General features: G+C 35.4%; 1 protein-coding gene across 1 annotated transcript; it reads right to left on the bottom strand.

Annotated features, from left to right (window-relative positions):
* Positions 1–1,899: 1,899 nt before the first annotated feature.
* On the bottom strand, positions 1,900–3,179 carry LOC122916916 (nucleosome assembly protein 1-like 1). The gene is given in 1 exon segment (XM_044264303.1): positions 1,900–3,179. A coding segment is annotated over 1 exon segment (1,194 nt). The 5' UTR covers positions 3,109–3,179; the 3' UTR covers positions 1,900–1,914.
* Positions 3,180–21,362: the final 18,183 nt, after the last annotated feature.

Here is a 21,362-nt window from a genome sequence, read left to right as displayed (position 1 = left end):
AGGCAGTGGTCCTCACTCAGATAGACAGAGAAAACCTGGTAAAGTTACCTCATGAAAACTGTGGTGGATGTGAGGCTTCTACCAGAAGCACCTCAGTTATTTGTAGGTTCTGTTTCTTTAGGCATAGTTGATCTCTGGAAGAAAAATAACCTTAGCCTTTCTCCACTTAGCTCTCCCTCCACTAAATGACTTGGGTCTTCTGCACTCACTCCTCATTACAAGTGTATCTCAATCCACTCCCATTTCTGCCCAAGAAAGGGTGACCCAAAACTTACTTCCAGACCAGCAGGAAACTTCTCTGATATCCTTAACTTCTAGATGCTTCCCCATTCAAAAGCTTTTCATTGCAGGTGGCTTTTTAAAACAGGGTGCACTGTTCCCATAGCTGGTCTGTTCATGATGCTCAGGTATGTAGCTGACCAGTTATTTTCCAATTCTCTAAGACATCATGGGCATCCCAATTTCCAATCACCATTTTCTCTAGATGGCTGTTGGGATTTGAATATTGCCCAGGGTTCTGGAGCTTTCTTTACCTTGTCGGTTACCCCTCAGGATTCTGCCATCCCAGATTAAATTATATAAACATAAACCAACTGCCTCTGAAAGATAATTTCTAAAAGGAAATGCTCTCGCTCACTTTTCCTCACATGTTTAACATCTGTATTTGGACATGCATAAAAGTTCAGCTTAATGAAAAATCTATCTTCCTGGTCAGAAATACCCTATACCTTTCCAGCTTCCTCTATGTCACTTCAGGGAACAACTCCTCAGTAAATAATAGAGAAAACATCATAGTCACCAAAATGAAATGAGTAACATATTTTTTTCATTTATTTAATTATAATAACATAAGAACTTATTTTTACAAAGACTACTATGTTATTATATAAACCCTACTATATACAAAAATTTAAAAGATTTTATTATTAAAATCCCATCATCTTCACAATCCATTTTTTTTTCAAGGATGGCAAATTATTTATTCAAATATTAGCAAGTCACAAAAATGCTTAATATAAGGCCCGTATTTTACTCTGGAATGAACTCCATAAAATAACAAACTAAACCATAATCCTCAAAAACAATCAAGCAATTTATGTTAGTTATATTACCAATTATTTTTGCCTTTTTATAGATCAATTATTCAAACATATTAACACTCATACCCTTTAGAGTATTTGATTTGATTATTAACTACCCCTCTCTTACCTGCTCACTACATTAAAGTATCTTCTAGATCTTTTATAGTATTTAGCAAATGAATGAATGCACTTATCAGAAACCAAAGTTTCAAATGAATCCTGATAATGTACTATGTATTCTGGGGAAATAAAGGGCTTTACTAACCCTGATATGACAAATACTCAAGAACAACCAATTGGTTGGGAGTCTCAGAGAACAGAAGTGGCGTAGAAAACCTAACAAATAGTACTGCTTCCCTATTCCCAAGCATCCAGATTATTTAACAACCTTTGTTTATAAAGCTATCCTTTAGAGGGAAAACCTAACAACACATGCTGTAAGTAATTTCAAATTCTTCGTGTGACTCAGTCAGTTGAACGCTGACTCTTAATTTTGGCTCAGGGTCCTGGGATCAAGATCCGTATCCCTGCATGCCAGGTCTAGCTCTGTGCTCTCAGGCCAGGAATCTGCTTGAGGATTCTTGCTGGCTTTTCTCTCTCTGTCCCTTTTTCTCTGCCCCTCCCAAACCCCACTTGCCCTCTCTCTAAAATAACTAAATAAATATTTAAAAAATAAAATGCTTCTTTAAAAAAACTGTTTTAAAAAAAAAAAGCCCAGGGTGCCTGGATGGCTCAGTCTGTTAAGTATCTGCCTTTGGCGCAGGTCATGATCCCGGATTCCAGAGTTAGAGGCAGGCATCGACTCCTTGCTCAGCGGGGACTGCTTCTCCCTCTAGCTCTGCCCCAACCCCCATCTCATGCATGCTTTCTCTCTCTCAAATACAATCTTTGAGTCATAGTCTGGATCATTTTCCTCATCTCCTTCTTCTTCCCCTTCCTCATCTGCTTCTTCACCTTCTTCATCATAATCATCATCATCATCTTCAATAGCTTCTCCAGTAAAGTGTAACACTGATCTTGGGATTATACGCTCACGTAAAAAGTGACCAATTTCAAAGTCTGCAGCAAGGATAGCTTCAGCATCATCATCCAGATCTCCGTTCTCAGGAACTTCGGGAGGGGCAAAAAAATTAAAGAAAGAGTCATTGGAAACTGTTTTGGTCACAGTACGAACTGTCCCACGTCCCTTGTGTTTCTGCTTCTTCTTAATGGTTTTCAAAGTGACATTCTTTCCTTTTTTCCAATCTATTTGGCACCCTGTACAACCCATAATTTCTGGTCCATCGAAAGAAAAGGGATCAGAATCATCTGGTTCTGACCTCGTCCTATATGTCTTTGTCAACACTTCATTTGTGAAATATTCATTGTGTTCAAAGTGAAATTCTAAGACGAAACTCATGGGCCGGCCAGCATCTGAGAACTTCACTTTAATATCTTTCAAGTGCTTCAAAATAGGTTCATCATGTTCCTGAACCATATCACTGAGCAAGTCAACATTCTTAAAAACAGTTAACCAGAATTCAGGAATTCCCTTGGGGTCTTCTTTTTCTTTATCTTTTTTCTCATCTTCAATCTTGGCTTTTTCTTTCAGCTCCTCTGAAATTTCATCCTCCTCATCTGGTTTCCATTCACATTCTTCTTCTGTAGGTTCATAAATAGCATTAATGATCTCAAATCACTTATCAAACAGAGGCTGATAGAGAACAGCATACTTTCTTTCAAGATCATGAACTTCCTCATAGAGTTTGGCTTCTATCTGTGCACATTTAACTTGAAGAATTTTGAGAGCATTCACTCGTCTTTTAACTACCCTAGGCAAACTTTCAATGTATCCTGTTGGTGGTTCTACCAGACCATCAAGTCTTTCTTGAAGGGTTGCAAGAACCTGAGGATTTTGCATCATCTGAACAGTCAGCTGACGCGCTTTGATTTTTGTTTCTTCACCAGTTTCTTCTTCTTCTACTTCTTCAACATCATCCAAATCTTGATGAAGTTCAGACTGTTCTTTGTTGTCAATGTCTGCCATGTTGTTAAGAACTCCAAATATCGGTGGCGAGCACGGGGAGCCAGGCGGTCGGAGCTGCGCAGGCAGTGACTCAGGGCAGTGGCGGGAGGAGCAGGAGGCGACACAATCCATTTTTATATATTTATCTCCTCCTGTCCTTATCCTAACATGAAGATGTTTATGGAAATCTTAAGTACCATATGTGAAATTTTAGAGCCTTTATTTCTTCATGTCAGATCTTCATATTTAGATAATATTTAGAGAAATTCTTCAAATTTAGACTATATTCTAAACTTTTAGTGATTTGAGTGAAAAATATTTTTTAATATGAGAAACACTATGATGTTTAGATTACGGGTTAGTTTTCTTCCCTTTACTACATTCTTTAGCTCCATTCTTACAAATTAGAACATACAATGAGAGTTTGAACATTGTAATAACCCCAAAATATCTTACACACCCCTCTCCAAAGATGTATTATTTTTTTCCATGGCAATCAAGAGTATAGATATGACAATTCCCATTGTGTCATGCAGCAAGGAGGAAAGTTAATGAGGGTTCCCAAGGTAAGATTGGTAAATTTATTTTTCAAATCCCCAGGGTAAGGCTCAAACATTTTCTAAAGCAGAGCAGGTGATTACTTAACCAAACTATTTTTCTTGTACTCTCCACATGCCAACTTATTTTCCAGAATCAACAACTATCAAGCTAATATCTAAGTGGCAGTTTGAAAATACAATCCTCTTCTCTCCCTGCATCATACCTTTGTTCTAAAAAAGAAAGCAAGTCTTGAAAATAATTTTCCAACAGTAAAAACTATTTTCCCCTGTGGAAACCACTAGACAACTTTATAACTTCATTTCATAAAATATTGCAACATACTAAGACATGTTTCTAAAAGTAAATACATAATATTTTTAGAATGTATATCTATGCATCCATATATGGACATCTCATCTTTATAGTATGTGAAGATTTAAACATATGTAGACAATGTCTGACATAACGTTCTAACAAACCACTCTCCTTGAACTCTTAAAATGAGGAATTATCTGATCTCTAGAGTAGAGAGGAATCAGTCAAGATCAGCTTGACTCAATAGCAAAGCCACTATATGACAAGACAAAATTAATTTTAATAAAATCACTTGTTTCTCACATTTATCTCCTGCTCTACGCTCTCTTCAACTTCTTACCTTCTAAACCAATCAGACAATCATGTTTATATTTTAGGAACTACAATCTTTTTTAAGTTTTTATTTAAATTCCAGTTAGTTAACAGACAGTACAATATTGGTTTCAAGGGTAGAATACAGTGCAATTCAACACTTAGGAACTACAGTCTTTAAGAAAATACTGAACAACGATTTCAGAAATGCTGGTTTACTTAAACTTTATGAATCATATGTGCATAGGCAACACTATTTTAGTTCCTTAGAAACTAATGGAAACACATTTAGAGGCAGAAAAGTAGAAAGAGAAGGAAAAGGAGACATTCTCCTTTCCCAATTAAAAACTGACTGCGGGGGTCGCCTGGGTGGCTCAGTGGGTTAAAGCCTCTGCCTTCGGCTCAGGTCATGGTCCCAGGGTCTGGGATCGAGCCCCTCGTCGGGCTCTCTGCTCAGCCTGGAGCCGGCTTCCCTTCCTCTCTCTCTCTGCCTGCCTCTTTGCCTACTTGTGATCTCTGTCTGTCAAATAAATAAATAAAATCTTAAATAAAATCTTTTAAAAAAAAGACAAAACTGACTGCGGAGCATCTGGGTGCTCAGTCAGTTAAACATCTGCCTTGGGCTCATGATCCTGGGGTCCTGCTCAGCATGGACCCTGCCTCACTCTCTCCCTATATCCCTCCCCCCGCCATGCTCACACTCTTTCTCTCTTAGCCCTCTTTTTTTTTTTTTATAGATTTTATTTATTTATTTGAGAGAGAGAGAGAGAGATCGCAAGTGCAGAGAGAAAGGCAGAGAGAGAGGGGGAAGCAGGCTCCCTGTTGAGCAGAGAGCCAGTGTGGGACTCAATCCCAGGACCCTGAGATCATGACCTGAGCCCAAGGCAGAGGCTTAACCCTCTGAACCATCCAGGCGCCCCCACTCTCTCTTTTAAATAAAGTAACGGCACCAAGAAAAGTAAAGGGTTAAAGGGCTAAGTTACGGTGTCCTTTATTTACATAATTACTGTTAATATATTTACACAGTTCTATCTACAATTCCTCCAAGGGAAACAACTTGTTCCCCTAAAGCAGTACAAAGTGTTAGAGATATTGGCTGGACTGACATATCAGTGCTGGTGCTGAATGGAAAATGAAGACTTGAAATAAATATAAGAACCTTTTAATACTTGAACACTGAATTTCAAACAGAAACGATTGGGTGAAATCAGATTGGTTATATTCAGATTTCTGCTTAATTTACTTCTGTCTTTTTATGGGTGTTATGGTAAGTAAAAATAATATGCTGTTTTAAGGTTCAATTCTTAATTTTGAAATTTCTTATCACTTAATATGTATTATATCAATAATTAATAATTACAGTATTAATCAATATTAATTAATTATCAATAATATAATATAAATCAGTATTAATTATAATAATCATTAATTATTACTTAATAGTATATTATAATACATATTAATGATATATTAATAACTAATAATAATAATATAAGTATTATATTATATTAGTTTTGAGTGAAATTGCAGCAAGACAACAAATCTTAACACTTTGCTGCATTTTCTAGTAAGTGACTCAGGTCACTTATGCAATAAGGGTGATACATGTGAAAATGAAGAATGAAAGGAAAAAAATAAGAAAACAAGGCAAAACTTTTTTAAAAAGTGAGGTTTTTCCTTTAGATTATTTTCAGTCTACCTTAAGGTAATGTGCCTAGGCTTTTTAATTTCACTGTAAAATATTTGTATTTCCTCTCCTTATTGTTTCCTTCTTTGCATAAAGTCTCCATAAAATATACATTATTATCAATATTTTCCTTTTTTTAAACCACTAATAATTCTCCATAATTATTTCAGTTTGTTTTATGTACTGATTTCTCTTCACCTCCAGGAGTGTGTGTAGAGGCTACTTAAATCCTCATTTTCTTCCCTCACTCACGTGTCTTTTCTATTATATTTGTTATTACCACTCTCTTTCTTGTACAAAGGTAGAAATACCTAGATGATTCTTCAGACTTTTTCTCCTTCTGGAAAGAAAGACTTAAAAACTTGCTCATATTTAGCAATGAAATAAGAGAAAAAATTATTTTAGATTTTAAAAAAGGAAAGTAGCCCAAGTGCTTGGAAAAATGATGATTGACATTTAGTAATCAGCAATATCACTTGATTGGTCAAAGCTGTACCTAGGTTATTATTAGAGAAATCAAACTGGGATTTCTCACCCCACAGAGGTAGGATGGATCTCATAACTGGTTTGGATGGTGACATTATAATGTCCCACATGCACCAAGAGGAGAAGAAAGCATTCTCTCACAAGCATGCCCAAATATGGCTTGAGAGACAAAGGAGAAGCAACTGGCTTCATACAGAGATGGGGGATACGGTGGCTGGGGGCACACCTGGGGTGACTCTAGGATGGGGCTGGGGTGGTTTGGAATTCTTACTAGTGTCCTAGGAGGAAACACTCAGTCTTTCTGTCAGATTGCCCAGACAGAAGAGGAAAGGGGAATTGTGGGGCTGGAAATCTGTCAGCAGTCAAATGTTACAAATGGAATAGGAATCCTTATTACAAGTGATAAGAAGGATACTAAAGAGACTTTGGGAATGGAAGAAGCTATAGAAATTTATGAACAAATAAAATAAATTAGCTTTGAGTTCAACGGTTACATGTGATTGATTATCTCTTGCCCTTTCAATGTTTTATAATTGTCTTCTTTATGTATTTAAGATACAGATGTGAAGGTTATTAAGGTGCTATGGCACCTCTAGTTTATTAACTGTCAGGGCTCATTAACTCATATGACTGGATGGGCAGCAACCTTTTACTCACTTATCACTCAAGGATCAATGAGAATAAAATACTCAAAGAACAAAAATTTCACTGAGAACATATGCAATATTAAAATATGAATTGTGTCTGCTTAGGAAGGGCAATCCTTAAACTAGATAATTTTGTAATCAGAAGAGCCCTATTAATTAATGGGTTAAAATTAGTAAATTAAAAGAGCTGAGAGAATTGTTTAAGAATGTAAAATGGGAAAAAAAGACTTCTTAGATTCTTTCCTCATACTAACACTGATGTTGATTCCAGTTTGAGGATAAATACAATAAATTTTTAAAAGCTCCAAAACTGAGACTATTCAGCTAACATAAACAGAAAACACGACAACCCAGCCTAGAAATCAGTACCCTGGGAGACCCACAGACTTGACTCCATGAACATGCCACCTGTGCTGGTCGTAGTACTGGGGATAACCATGAGAGTAAGAATAAAACCCCTACTCATCTATTTTCTTAATAGGTCAAGGGGATTAAGAAGCACACATACTCAGTTATAAAAAAGTCAGAGATGAGATGTACAGCAGAGGGAATAGAGTCAATAACACTGTAATAACTGTATGGTGACAGATGGTGAGCACGTTTTTCCTGGCCAGCACTGAGTAATGTGTCAAATCACTATGTTATGCACCTGAAACTAATATAACACTGTATGTCAAGTATACCTCAATAACAAAAAATTAGAGTAAAACTTCCACATCAAGAGGTAGCCATAATTAAAGGAAAAAAACAAATTGTGTGGAATTAACATTTTATGTACTTAGAGCTTAAAATTTATAATAAGATTTCAGTAGTTAGACAAAGAAAAATTATAAACCATTTTAAATAAAGAAAGCAAAAAAGAGTAGGAGACATGATTATTTCAATACATAAAACAGAAATGCAAAAAGAGAGAGAAAGCATGGGTACAGCAAGTTTTAACTACAGTAACTGGAGAAAAATTATATAATACTCTATCCGGAACAGTGTACAGAGATGGACTCCCTCATGTGCCAGTATTAGAAACATGAACAAGGACATCTGTATAAGTAAGTTTCCAAAATATACCCAGAGCTTCAAAATATATATTCATTTAGTGCCAGTGATTCAACTTCTTTAGGGTTAAATAAAACACAAATCTAGACTAAAACAACTTCATGAACAAATATGCAAGTTACTTATAATGACATTTCTTATTATGAAAGACATGCACAACATTCAATATGACATTGAAAAACGAACGATCTTTAAAAATCTAACATATAGCTGTTATGTGGAATGTAATGCATGTATTTAAATAAGATAGTCCTTACAAAATTAAGTAATAACATGAAAATTCTTATCATACATATTTTAAACAAAGTACACATTTGAACATTCAGGATAATCATTAGAGTGTAGACTCCCTGAAGGATGGAAGTTTGTTTTTTGTTTTGTTTTATTTGTTTTTGTTTTTGCTATTGCTATTGTTGTCATTGTAGATAACTGCCTGGCAACCAAGCTGGCATTCAAGAAGTATTTATTGACTTAATTACAAAGATGTTCTGCATTGCTTTAGGATATAGAAATAGACCAAATTTATTATCTATAGTCAACGATGTGTAATGAGATTATGGACATTGTCTTCTTTCTCCATAATTGCATTTCAAAAACCTTTTAAGATTGATTTATAAAAATAAAATTACTTTTGAAAATAAAGTAGGACAAGAAGGATAAGGGACCCATACGCTTTCACATTCCTACTAGGAGCCAAATTTCTGAAGGTTTACATGGTTTAGGGAGTGCCAAACACAGAAAAAGGGCAGTTTACCTGGGTTGGCATAGAAGAAATAGAACATTCATTACACTAATCATAATTTTCATTATTGGACATCAACAGAAATTTCAGGAAAGTGATCAGTACAATCCCACCTAAACAATTGCCCTCCCTGCCAACTTGAATATAGATGTCAGGGCAGGGCAAAGGACAACCTCAATCCCATTAACATAAGGCCACTTAGGACAACTCCCATTTGGGACTGCAGTAGGAAGAAGGAGATAGAGAAGAAATCTAAGAAGCTGATTCACCCCTAAAAGCCAGCAAAAATTATCATAGTGGATTGAGTTTATTGAATTGGACAAATATACTTATATGCATTGCCCAGCTAATATGTAGATTAAAGTTTTGTAAGAAAGATATCATTTATAGGAAAAATACATAAAGATGCATTTTACTTACAACTCTTTTTTTTAAAAGATTTTATTCATTTGACAGAGAGAAATCACAAGTAGGCAGAGAGAGAGGAAGAAGCAGGCTTCCCACTGAGCAGAAAGCCCGATGCAGGGCTTGATCCCAGGACATTGGGATCATGACCAGAGCCAAAGGCAAAGGCTTAACCCACTGAGCCACACAGGTACCCCTACAGCTCTTTAATATAAAGGAATATGTGGCCCTGTGATACAGGAAGTTTTTGTTGTTTTTTTTTTTTAAGATTTTATTTATTTATTTATTCGAGAGAGAGAGAGAGAGAACAGCATTAGAGGCAGGTAGAGGGGGAGGGAGAAGATCCCAAGCAGACTCTGAAGGGGGTGTGAACCCCAAGGTAGGTCTCAATCCCAAGACTCCAAGACCAGGACCTGATGTGACCTGAGCTAAAACCAAAAGTCTGATGTTCAACCTACTGAGCCACCCAGGCACCACCCCCCCGCCAGAATGTATATTTTGATCCTATGATTCCAATAACCCCCAACTATATAAAACTATGAATGATATCTCTACAAATTAAAAAAATATATAATTTTAAATTGTCTTATGTAAAGAGAGGGATGAAATATGGAATTTGTAGCTGGTTAAAGAAGAGAAAGACTATGGCAATCAGGTCTCCTTTGTGAAAGGACATAATCAGTGTTCTTGCAGGGAGCATTTCCATATCCTTGGGTTTGGATTACATGCATAAATATGATATATCAGGCTCTGTCTTCAGCTTGGACCAGAAAGGTTTATCATTTTGCAGAGATACCGACATTATTGATTTGAATCTTTTCTTACTCTAAATACTAGGAGTCCAAATTTACAGAGAGAATGATCTGGAAGCTCCGTATTTTTTAAGGGTGGTATGGACTATTATCAGAGAGGATGAGTACCCTCCCTTCTAAAGACCTCAAGACTGTGCAAATTCTTAGTGGACATATGTAAGGAACTCATGCACGAAAGGTCTTGTTACATGCAGATCAACTTGTAACCTTATGATTCCATATCTATGTCCTATTTGGCTTTAGTTTAGAATTTAAACTATATTAAACTAAACATTTTTAAATATCTCAATATTAGCACTGAAATGTTACAGGAAACTTAGATCTTGTGATAATGATATGTATATGCCACATTTTGATAAATACAATGTGTATGTGTGTGTGTTTTATGGGTATGTGTGTCTATGTGGATGTGTGTGTATAGTATAACAGAAGGAAAATACTATTGGTCATTTTAGTTGTAGCTCAGTTTAGTTTAGATGGCTTGAAATGTTGAAACCAGGAATCCCAATTACCAGGTATAAGATCTTTCAGGGTAGGGACTTAAATTATGGTTTTTTTGTTGTTGTTGTTTATTTGTTTTTGATTCTACAGTACTTAGTACAGGGCCTGTGTGACTTATATAATACTTATAAGTATATACTTATAAGTAAACTGATAAATAAAAAACTATACAATATATATTAAAAATTTTTTGTCTATTTGTTGTCCCATATCTGTTCATGTTTATTTATGCATAATTTATTCATATTGAAAATTATTACAAAAACTTTTCCTTTTTGAATAGCTCCACTATTTTGGTTTTCTCTCAAAAAATAAAAACAAATTTAAAAAATAAATTAATCAGTTATGCCAATATCTTTGTTATTGTTATTAAACAACCATACCTTGTCCTTAACTTAATATCCTTTGGCTCAATCAATATTGTTTAGTACTATTCCACTCAACATGCTATACAAAAAATTAAGCTTAGGAAATCCAAGATTATAAAGTCTTCCTTTTCCCTTTTCAAAATTTAAAAATTAATATGTATATTAACAATTTTATACCTAAAATGGTAGTTCATAGTATTATATAAACAGTTATGATACAAAAAGTATTAAATGCTTTGAAACAGAAGAGGGATAATTTCTCCTTTTGAAGAATGGATAAGATAAAAAATGAGTACTGGAAAATAAAGAGATTCTTGAAAAACCACTTAAGGAATCTGTAATTTACTTGGTAAGTGATGATCAGGCTTTGAAAATTTTAGACCAGGAGAGAAATATGGAATCTAAAGATAGTTGAAGTAAATGTACTTGATAGACTGAAGTAGAAAAAGCTTGGTGAAGAGGATCAGAAGAGAATTCTCTGTAAGCAATAGCTCCAGCAGAAGCTGATTAGTATTTGAATGGGGGTTATGAGGCAAGACAGCGAAAGGAAATGAAGAAAATGGCAGCAACACTTGGGGAACTACCTGCTTTCCTTGGTAAAAGAGAACTGAATATAACATTTGGTTTTGTAAACATTAGGTTTATAACAAATTTTACTTTAGACCCATTAATTTTCATCTGGTTGGAAATTATCTTCAGAATTAGGTACTATATCGGTTTCCTATTGCTTGTGTTAACATATTGCTACAAAGAGTATCTTAAAAAAACATTTATTACAGTTCTGGAAGTCAGAAATCTAAAATCAGCCTCACTGAGCTAAATTCAAGGTGCTTGCAAGGCCAGTTCCTTCTGCTGACTCTGAAACGAAAACGTCTCCATAACTTTTTCACCTTCAAGAGGTCATCTTAAGAGTCCCTTGTCTCAGGGTCCCTTCCTTGTTCACTCAAACCTATTGCTTCTGGTGTCATACCTCCTACTCTTGCCCACTCCAATCCTTCTGCTTCTGTCTTACAAGAACTCTTGTAATTACATGAGTCCACCTGAATATTCCAGAATACTCTTTTCATCTCAAGTTCCTTAACTTAATCACATCTGCCAAGTCCCTTCTGCCGTATCAGGTCACCCATGCATAAGTTCTGAGGATTAGCATATGGACATCGTTAGGGCCATTATTCAGCCTATCATAGTCATAGATTCCTGTGTTTGGGGAAGAGCTGGGACGTGAGATTTGAGAGCCATTAACTTTGTCTGAGAAATGATTATCTGCATGTGAATAAAATCTCCAGAATGATGTACTAAAGAGAGTTGTTAAAGAGGCATGGGAATGCCCTCAGGTAGTAGGAAGACTAGGAGTTGGAGTAATGGAAACATTGAAGCAGAGCCTGGTGTGATACAACTCAAGTAAGTTTTGTGAAATGATTGGTCAACTTTGGCAGCTAATGAAAGATTAAGGGGAGAGAGGTGATAAATTCTTACTGAATTTCGCCTAAGAAGTTCTGTTTCAAAGCATAGTTGTAAGTTGGGAATCAGACTGATGAACATCATGTTATAAAGTTGAGAGTGTGAATGTCACCATGATCTTGGGCAACAATGGACGGCAGCTCTTTTAGTTGATAAATATAAATATGTGTCCATGTGTGTTTGTGAGGGTGTGTCAGTGATAATTTATTTGAATCTCACATTCATCAGATTTAACATAAAAATAATGGTACCTGTGTTGCTGGACTGTTGTCAGAATAAAAGGTGGTAATGATTATGGAAGTGTTTAGTACATTGTCATCAAATAGAGGTCTGCCACTGGAAAGAAGATTAACCCTTTTTTTTCTGGTATGAAAAACTTTTAGCATAGAGAATATTAACAGAGGAAATGACACAGAAGAATACATTATGAAAATAAGTTCAGCAGAAAGTCTGGTGTGGGTTTGTTGTAAGTATTACTGAAGATATTCCGCTGACGTTGGCCCAGATTACTCTTGGGAGAATTTAGTAGTGAGTGGTCCCAGTAAACCATTCTTTCTTTCTGGAGAAACTGAATGCATGGACTATTGACTTTAGTGATTTTCAGCTGAAGAAAAATATCTGAAGTAGGAATAGTTTAACACCGTGGCACTGGCCATAATTTTTAAGATTTATGAAAATAAGGATTAAAGAAACATTAATTAAGTGGGAGGATCCTGTGGCTCATCAGTGGAGATGGCAATTCAGAATGGATGTAAAAGAGAAAGGAGAAAACATGTAAATCACAAAGGGGTCATACTTATTAATGACCTGCTCTGCATTAAGCACGTTGCAGGTTTTAGGAATACATTACTTAATTCTTAAAACAAATCTTTGAATTAGACATTATTACTTCCATTTATTGTGCATGCGTTAAATGAGTTAAGAAACATATCCAAAGCCACAAGGCTAAATGTCAGAGTCCAAATTTGTGTGGTTTGCTCAAATTTCATGTTTCCACTCACATTCTCAATCAAGTGCGGAAACCATGTAGAAAATTGGAAGTGTAAACAAAGTAGAAATTTCTTTTATCTAGGACTCGAGGACATCATAAGGAACTGTATGAAAACCAGAGGTAGAAGTACAGGTTTTTATTAAAGTCAGAAGTTATTTATGTTATCCAAAAAGATATTTTGCCTTTGTATAATGATTTTTTTAAAAATTGCTTGAATGATAGTTATCTAAGAACTCCTTCCAGGAATTCTAGCATCAAAAACATATATCATATTTTGGTTTGGTTAACTTTTCAAAATGGGTAATATTTGATCCTTAAATAATTTATTTGTGTTTGTGAAAGGCATTACTGGAAAATGATTAAAATCATATCACTAAATTATTGACATTTGTCCTTCAAGATCCTACTGAAGATTTTACAGAGGACGAACTGCTAGTAAGGACAATTTTTCAGACAATAGAAAGACATAGAAGTTAATCTCTGTATTAAGTAATATTTTATATTTAAGGCTAAAGTATTTTGTATATAATCACATTTTATAATCTTATTCTTTCATCCACCCAGGATTATAGTTAATCAGTAGGTTCTTGTGATATGATTTAGCTTTTTCTGAGATAGCCCATCATCTTGAATGTGCTCAGCAGACCACGTCTGCTTATACTGTCTTCTCCAAGAAATCTTAAGTGCCTTATGTCATTGGCAGATTTTAGTCCCATCATCTCCATAAGGAGTTCTATAGACAGGAGTCACCATTTTTGGTATTACCTGGGGGCAACACCCCAGCCACAGCTGACCAACTGTCATTGACAAACTTACCATCAGTGGGTTTATGTGGAAGCAGTGATAAAGAATGTAGTACTCAGCTTAAAAAAAAAAAAAAAGAAAGAAAGAAAGACAAAGAAAAGAAAAAAGATATGGACGCCTGGATGGCTCAGTTGGTTAAGCATCTTCCTTCAGCTCAGGTCATGACCCCAGCGTCCAAAAAATAAGAACAGCTAGTTCAGCAAAGTAGCAGAGCAGGACAGTAGTAGTGTTTTCATGTCCCCAAAGTGTTTCAATAGTTGGGCCAGTGTAATAGCTTCTGAAGAACCTATAAGGTTGTCATTCAAAACAGCCTCTTGTGACTTACTCAGTGGCCAACGCAAGCATATGTTAAAAAGCATGCTTCTCTTTATAAAGTTTATATGGACTAAGGAAGCAATCTCTATGTTCATATTTAAGGATCAGAGAGAGTCTGATTTTTGCTAAGTCTTTAAGCATTTGCTGGGATCGTGAGTATGGTGGGTAACAGTTTTTAAGACATCTACTTGTCATTTAGATTAGCGGGAAATCCTTATGGAAAAACAAAACAAAAACAAAAAGCATCCTTGTTCCTGTCTCTATTGCTGCTGAATCTTAATACTGATTTAAGCTGAGAATCAGGCTTAATTCTTTGCTATCTAAGGGTAGATTGCTTGTGAAAATTGTAGGATAGATATCGTAAATATTCAAACGTCCACTGCCAGGTTTTATGGATTGAATTGTATACCTCCTCTACCTCCCTAAAAACCCCAGATATATTAGAATCTTAACCACCAGGACCTCAGAATATTACCTTATTTGAATAAAGTGTATTTATAGAAATAATCAAGTTAAAATGAGGTCATTAGAGTGAGTCCTAATCTAGGATTATCTTATTAGTACATCCTTATAAGAAGTAGAAATTTGGGGGGCACCTGGGTGGCTCAGTGGGTCAAGCCTCTGCCTTCGGCTCAGGTCATGATCTTGGGGTCCTGGGATCGAGCCCCACATCAGGTTCCCTGCTCAGTGGGGAGCCTGCTTCCCCCTCTCTTTCTTCCTGCCTCTCTGCCTATTTGTGATCTCTGTCTGTCAAATACATAAATAAAATCTTGAAAAAAAAAAAAAAAGAAGTAGAAATTTGGACACAGACACACATACAGGGGGAAGACAATGTGAAAAGAGAGAGAGAATGCCATCTCCAAGCAAGGAACACCTGAAGCTACCAGAAGCTGGGAGAGAACAATGGAAGAGATTCTCAGTCACACCCCTCAGCAGGAACTTACCCTGTTGACACCTTGATTTTGGGCTTCTAGACTCTATAAGTGTAAGAAAATACATTTTGGTTGTTTTAAGCCACTCAGTTTGTTATACTTTGTTATAGAAGCTCTAGAAAATTAATCCATCAGGTTATTGTGTTTTAAACATGAGCATCTGTCAGGAACAGCAGTCATGTGCAGCTTCCGGCCTCCAGCACGGTTATGTAAGAGTGACCATAGGCCTGGAACATTTCCTTGTTGGGAGATAAAGACCCCTCCTAGGCAGTGCTGGGCTTACACTTTGTGAGGGGATATCTTTCTCTGCTGCAGATGTGTGTATGCTACTTTGTTCTGCTTAAGCATGTGCATATCTATTACCCTCAGGCATGCCACAAGCTTTCTGTCTTGCAAACCCTACAGGGGAGAAGTTGCTATCATTCTCCTGCAGTAGCAGCTGGGCTGTGTACAGTGTGTGCAGCTACATTACCCCAGTTGGCTCCAGAGTGGATCTGCTGTCCATGGATGGAAGGATCAAAGCACTCACTGCAAATGGCTGGGTACTTCGCCACCCAGCTTGCTACAAGTAAGTGTTGTACCACTTGAGCCTGACATACATATTGTCCATTCTCAGCAACCTTGAATCATTTCCCTGAATTGCAATTAGCTATTTTTGAATCATGGCCACACAGCCTGGCCATCCAGTGAACTGGAAAATAGCATCCAAGAGCTTGGAAATGCCTGAAGTTTGTATTAAGACGCAGTACAGTAAATTCTGGGCTAAGGGACCATGTCTCTTAATATTTCTGAGTCAGATTAGTAAAACCACTGCCTGGCTGTGTGGTAGTCAAGGAATGTTGTCTGCTTTAATCCTTGTCAATTCTTTTAAGAAAACTTCAATCCTTAATTTATGTGTAACCAATTTTAATGGCTTATTTGATCTTTTACTTTTTTTTTCTTTTTTCTTTTCTCTTTTCTTTCCATTCCTTTCTTCTTTTCACTTCTCCTTTCCTTTCCTTTTCTTTTTTCTTTCCTATTGCTCTTCATCAACATGACAAATCATTAGCAAATTTGCAAAGCTACTCCCCTGGTGGAAAGTGACTGGTGAGGGTTAGCTTGGAAAAACAAGATATAGGAAAGTCTTTCTCTCACAGAGCTGTGGGGGAATGCGGAAATCAAGAAACCATGTGGACAGGAGCAAAAAGACCATCAATACCAAGATCCAAGACAGAGAAAAAGTTGAATTTGAAAGAAGAGGTCAGAGAGCATAGGAAGTATGTGTAGAGCACAAAGTTAAGGCAATGGCTCTCAAACCTAGTCTCACATTAGAACAACCTAGAGTGCTTTCAAAAGCAGCCAGTTCCTGGGTTCGGCCCAAAAATAATTAAACCAGAATATCTGCAGGTGGGGCTTAGACAGCACATTTTTTTTTTTTTTTAACGTATCCCCAGGTGCTTCTAATGTGCAGCCAAAGCAGAGAATCACTGAACTAAAGCAAGTACAGAATTTTCATGGGCAATTATCTGGAAAAAGTGGTACTATTAGATGCCTATGACTTCTTGGCTGATGTGTCAGACATAAAAATCTGAGACAACTGGACACATTTAAAAGCACTAGGCAAGGTGCTGTCTTCAACTTTAATCCTCATGTTAATGAAGCTACAGATTTTTTTGCTCTCAAAGTTAATTGACCTATTATTTATGTGTAGAAAATTGCTCTACTTAATGAATCCAAAAGAACATAATTTTACATATAACCCTGAATTTAATTGATTTTAATTCTTCCAATCAAATCCCCTGTCCTCCAATATCACTATGTTTTTTTATTGTAAAATATTTATAAGAAGAGCAATAAAGAAAAATACAATAAAGTCTCACATAGCTATGCTAATTTTAAGAATTAAAAACATTATGAACACTGGTGAAGATTCCTGGGAACCATGTCTCAATCTCTTACACTAAACCCTAAAAATAAAATCCATCACCCTGAATTCAGTGTTCATCATTCCCATATGTTATATGTTATTAACTTACATTCTCCACCAATGTTTTTGAAATCCATTGCTGTTAGTATACATAACTCCAGCATATTCATTATTTAAAAATCTCATCATATAATTGTATCATGACAATAATTCATTCTCCCAATGATGCTCTTTAGGTTATTTCAAGTTAATGCTTTTTGAAATACGTTTGTTGAGCTCTAAGACTTATAAAATTCTCTTTTAAAAGTGTACAACCTAAATGTGTTTTTTAGTTGGTTTTTTTTTTTTTCGGTTTTAAAACCATTGTAACTATACAATTTTAGAGCATTTTCATCACCCAAAAGCTATCCTATATTCAGTAGACAATACTTCCTTTCACTGCTAAATGCCTGGCAATGACTAATCTAGATTCTGTTTCTATGATTTTGCCCGCCCTGGACATTTCATATAAATTAAATCATATAAATGTACCCTTTAATGACTGGCTTCTTTTGATTAGTATAAAGTTTTCAAGGTTCATCCATCCCTTAGCATGTACCAGTACTTTATTCTTTTTTATTGTCAAGTAATATTCCATTTTATGCCACATTTAGGTTATCAATTATCACTTGATAGACATTTGGGTTGTTTCCACCTTTTGACTATTATGAGTAATGCTACTACAAACATTCATGGACAAGTTTTTATTGGACCTGTACTCTTAGTTCTCTTGGGTTTATACTGCTGGATCATTTGGTAGCTCTATGCTCCATACTGTAAGAAACTGGCAAAACAGTTTTCCAAAGCAGCCCCATACCATAAATATCACCAGCAGGGGTGCCTGGGTGGCTTAGTCAGTTAAGCCTCGAACTCTTGATCTTGCCATCATGGGATTGAGCCGCATGTCAGGCTCCGCGTTTAGCAGAGTTTGCTTCAGATTCTTTATCCCTCCCGCTTATACTCTCACACGTCCTCTCTCTCTTTCCCTCTCTCTCAAATAAATAAATTAATAATCTTTAAAAAATAAATGTTACCAGAAATATATGACTATTCCACTTCCCTGACATCCTCAACATTGGTTATTACCTATCATTTTTTCTTAGTCTTCCAACTGGGTATGATGTGTTTTGGTATTTTAATATTTAATTTCTATTTCTCTAATGATTACCAATGTTGAATAATCTTTCAAGTGCTTGTTGGTGGCCATTTGTGTGCCTTCTATAGAGAAATGTCCATTCAAATATTTTGCTCACTTTTTAATGGGTTTGTCATTTCAGACAAGCCCCACAGTGAGAGAGATATAATATATATCCTACAAAGGAATCATATTCACAATATATAAATGATTTTTATAAACCAATAAAAAAGAAGATGCTTCAATAGAGAAAAAAAAGCAATTAGTACAACAGAAACTTCATGTAAGTGAATATCCAAATAATATTAAAAAAAATAAAATACATACTCTAAAGGGAAATGAAAATTAAAGTCACAATGAGATACCAAGGTGCAGGAAGATACTAACATACATCCACCAGAATGTCTAACATAAAAAGATAGGAAATATCCAATGTTATCTATGATATGATGAAAACTGAAGTCTTATGTACTACTGGTACAACCACTTTGGAAAACTGGCATATTTCTAAAACTGAAAATGACTCACAACCTAAGCATTCCACTCCAAATAAATATATACCCAGGAGAAATGGAAATTTATGTTTTCCCTTCAAAAAAATATGGGTATGCATAGCAGGACTATTACTAATAACTGAAAACTGTAAATAATCCCAAAATGGTCATCAGCAGTAGACTGGGAAAAAAAAAAAGGATGGAATATTTGTATAATGAAATGCTATTCAGAAATTAAAATAAATGAACTACAATTTCACACAAATATTGATCAATCTTACAAACATAGGCTGAGCAAAAAGAGCCAGTCACAAAATAATACATTCTGCGTAAATAGATATATACTCTGACATGGCTTCAGAAATCACACTAGTAATTATCTCTTGATCCAGGTATTGCAGATATGGCTGTATTTAACCTATAAAATTCCACTGGGCTGGACACCTAGGATCTCTGTTCTTTATTATGTATATATGCATATATGCATGTATATTGTTCTCTTCCTTTTTTATCTTTTCTTTCTAGATATCTTGATATCTATCTTGATAGATATCTATCCTACTTTTTTTTATCCTACTTTAAAACACACACTGTCTGAAGACATGATTCTTTTCCTTTGGCTCTTCACTGAAGAAGTGAATAATTCTACCAAAAACTGATTTGGTAAAAAAAAGGCATGATGTGATGTGGTCCCAGACCAAAGGCAATAGGGGATTTTTAAAAAATTATGAGACAAGAGAAAATTTCAGTAAAATACAATGGGAGCAGTGAGGAATAAAGGAGAAAGTTAGATCAAAACTATGTGTCTTCATCCCAAGATCCCTAATGGACTCATACAAATTCTATTGTACAAACAATAACTCCACACATGGGTAAATACCTATAAATCCACATTTCTCTATTCTGGAGCTTTATGTAAATGGTCAATGTGGAAAAACCTCTTATCATGGGTTCACTCAAGATTCCTGGGCACATTATATACATTATACCTGCTGTTAAATGTTTATTAGCTGGAAAGAATCTTAATGAAAATAGGAACTAATCGAGGGTCCAGCAGAAAGTTTGTATTGATAACACATGTGACTCCAGGCACCAAAATGGTATCTATGTCTGTTAGAAAGTATGTTATATATAAAGTTCTTGCCAAGCATATGTGATTACAGAGATTATTATTTAGCTACCGGCTATCATAAAACATGGAGAATGTATGACTAAAGTGGTTCTCTCCATAATCATCTGCATTTTATCAAGCACTTATATATCCATTCTAAAAGACAGGAGAGGAGAATTAAGGCCAACAGATAGAGGAAGATTGCATTGGAGACACATACCAATCATCTTTTATTGCTAAACTCTGCTCTGTCTCTGATTTGATTTTTAGCAAAGTATGCTTGGTAGTCTCAGTGATGCACTTTTAGGTTTGAAGCAGATGACATTAGTTACATTGCTTACAGCTGCATTGGAACCTCAGAACAGTGTTATTTCAAGAGACATCTTTCTTTATATACAAATGCATGTAAGTTTATTAGATGACTTCACCTATCTCTTTATTTTGCTTTTTGTGCTGTTAGGGAAGCTATGTGTTATCATCACCAGAATGACCATGGAAGTGTCACATATTGCAGATAATGAGGCCATTACGAAGTTCATTTAGGGCTTCTGAAAAGGGTAAACAACAATATATTTACAACACACCAGATGGCAAATGGGTATCATGTTTATTTTATATTTTCATGCTAAAATCTTCTGTGTAATGTGTATTCCACCCATCAAGGTAGTTTTAGAAAAAAAAAAAAACACTCTGTGCTGTTTTTAAAGGTGACTCTGCAATTTCTGAAAAAGGATGTAGTCATATCTCTAGAATCAGACATATTTTAAGCAAATTTATGTTGTCTTGTTAGTAATGTATTCAAGAGATATTCTAGCAAAGCCTTCTTTCATATATACCTATTCTCTGATTTAACCTCAAATTACAGGTATTATTCTGGGGGATGGGTGATAGGTGCTGGAGATTAACAAGTACACTTATCATGATAAAACAATTAAAAATAAATTATGGGTATTGTTCCTTTAATAATAAAGATCAGGAACAAGTATACTTGCAAGGTCAGTCTATGCTCAGTACTGGGTTTAGTTCTAATTCCACTATAGACATTTCAGGATATTTCTTGGGCTATCTTCTCAGGCCTTTTTAATTTTTAAAAATTAAAAATAAATTTAAATTTAAAAAAAATTGTTAAAGAATTGTCTTTCAACAAATGATGCTGGGAAAAATGGATATACATACACATGCAAAATAATGAAGTTGGACCCCTACTTCACACAATACA

Source organism: Neovison vison, chromosome 9 (assembly GCF_020171115.1).
Source record: "Neovison vison isolate M4711 chromosome 9, ASM_NN_V1, whole genome shotgun sequence".
Taxonomy (NCBI): Eukaryota; Metazoa; Chordata; class Mammalia; order Carnivora; family Mustelidae; genus Neogale; species Neogale vison.
The sequence above is the reverse complement of the archived record's forward strand: the minus strand, read 5'-3'. Positions and strand labels throughout refer to the sequence as shown.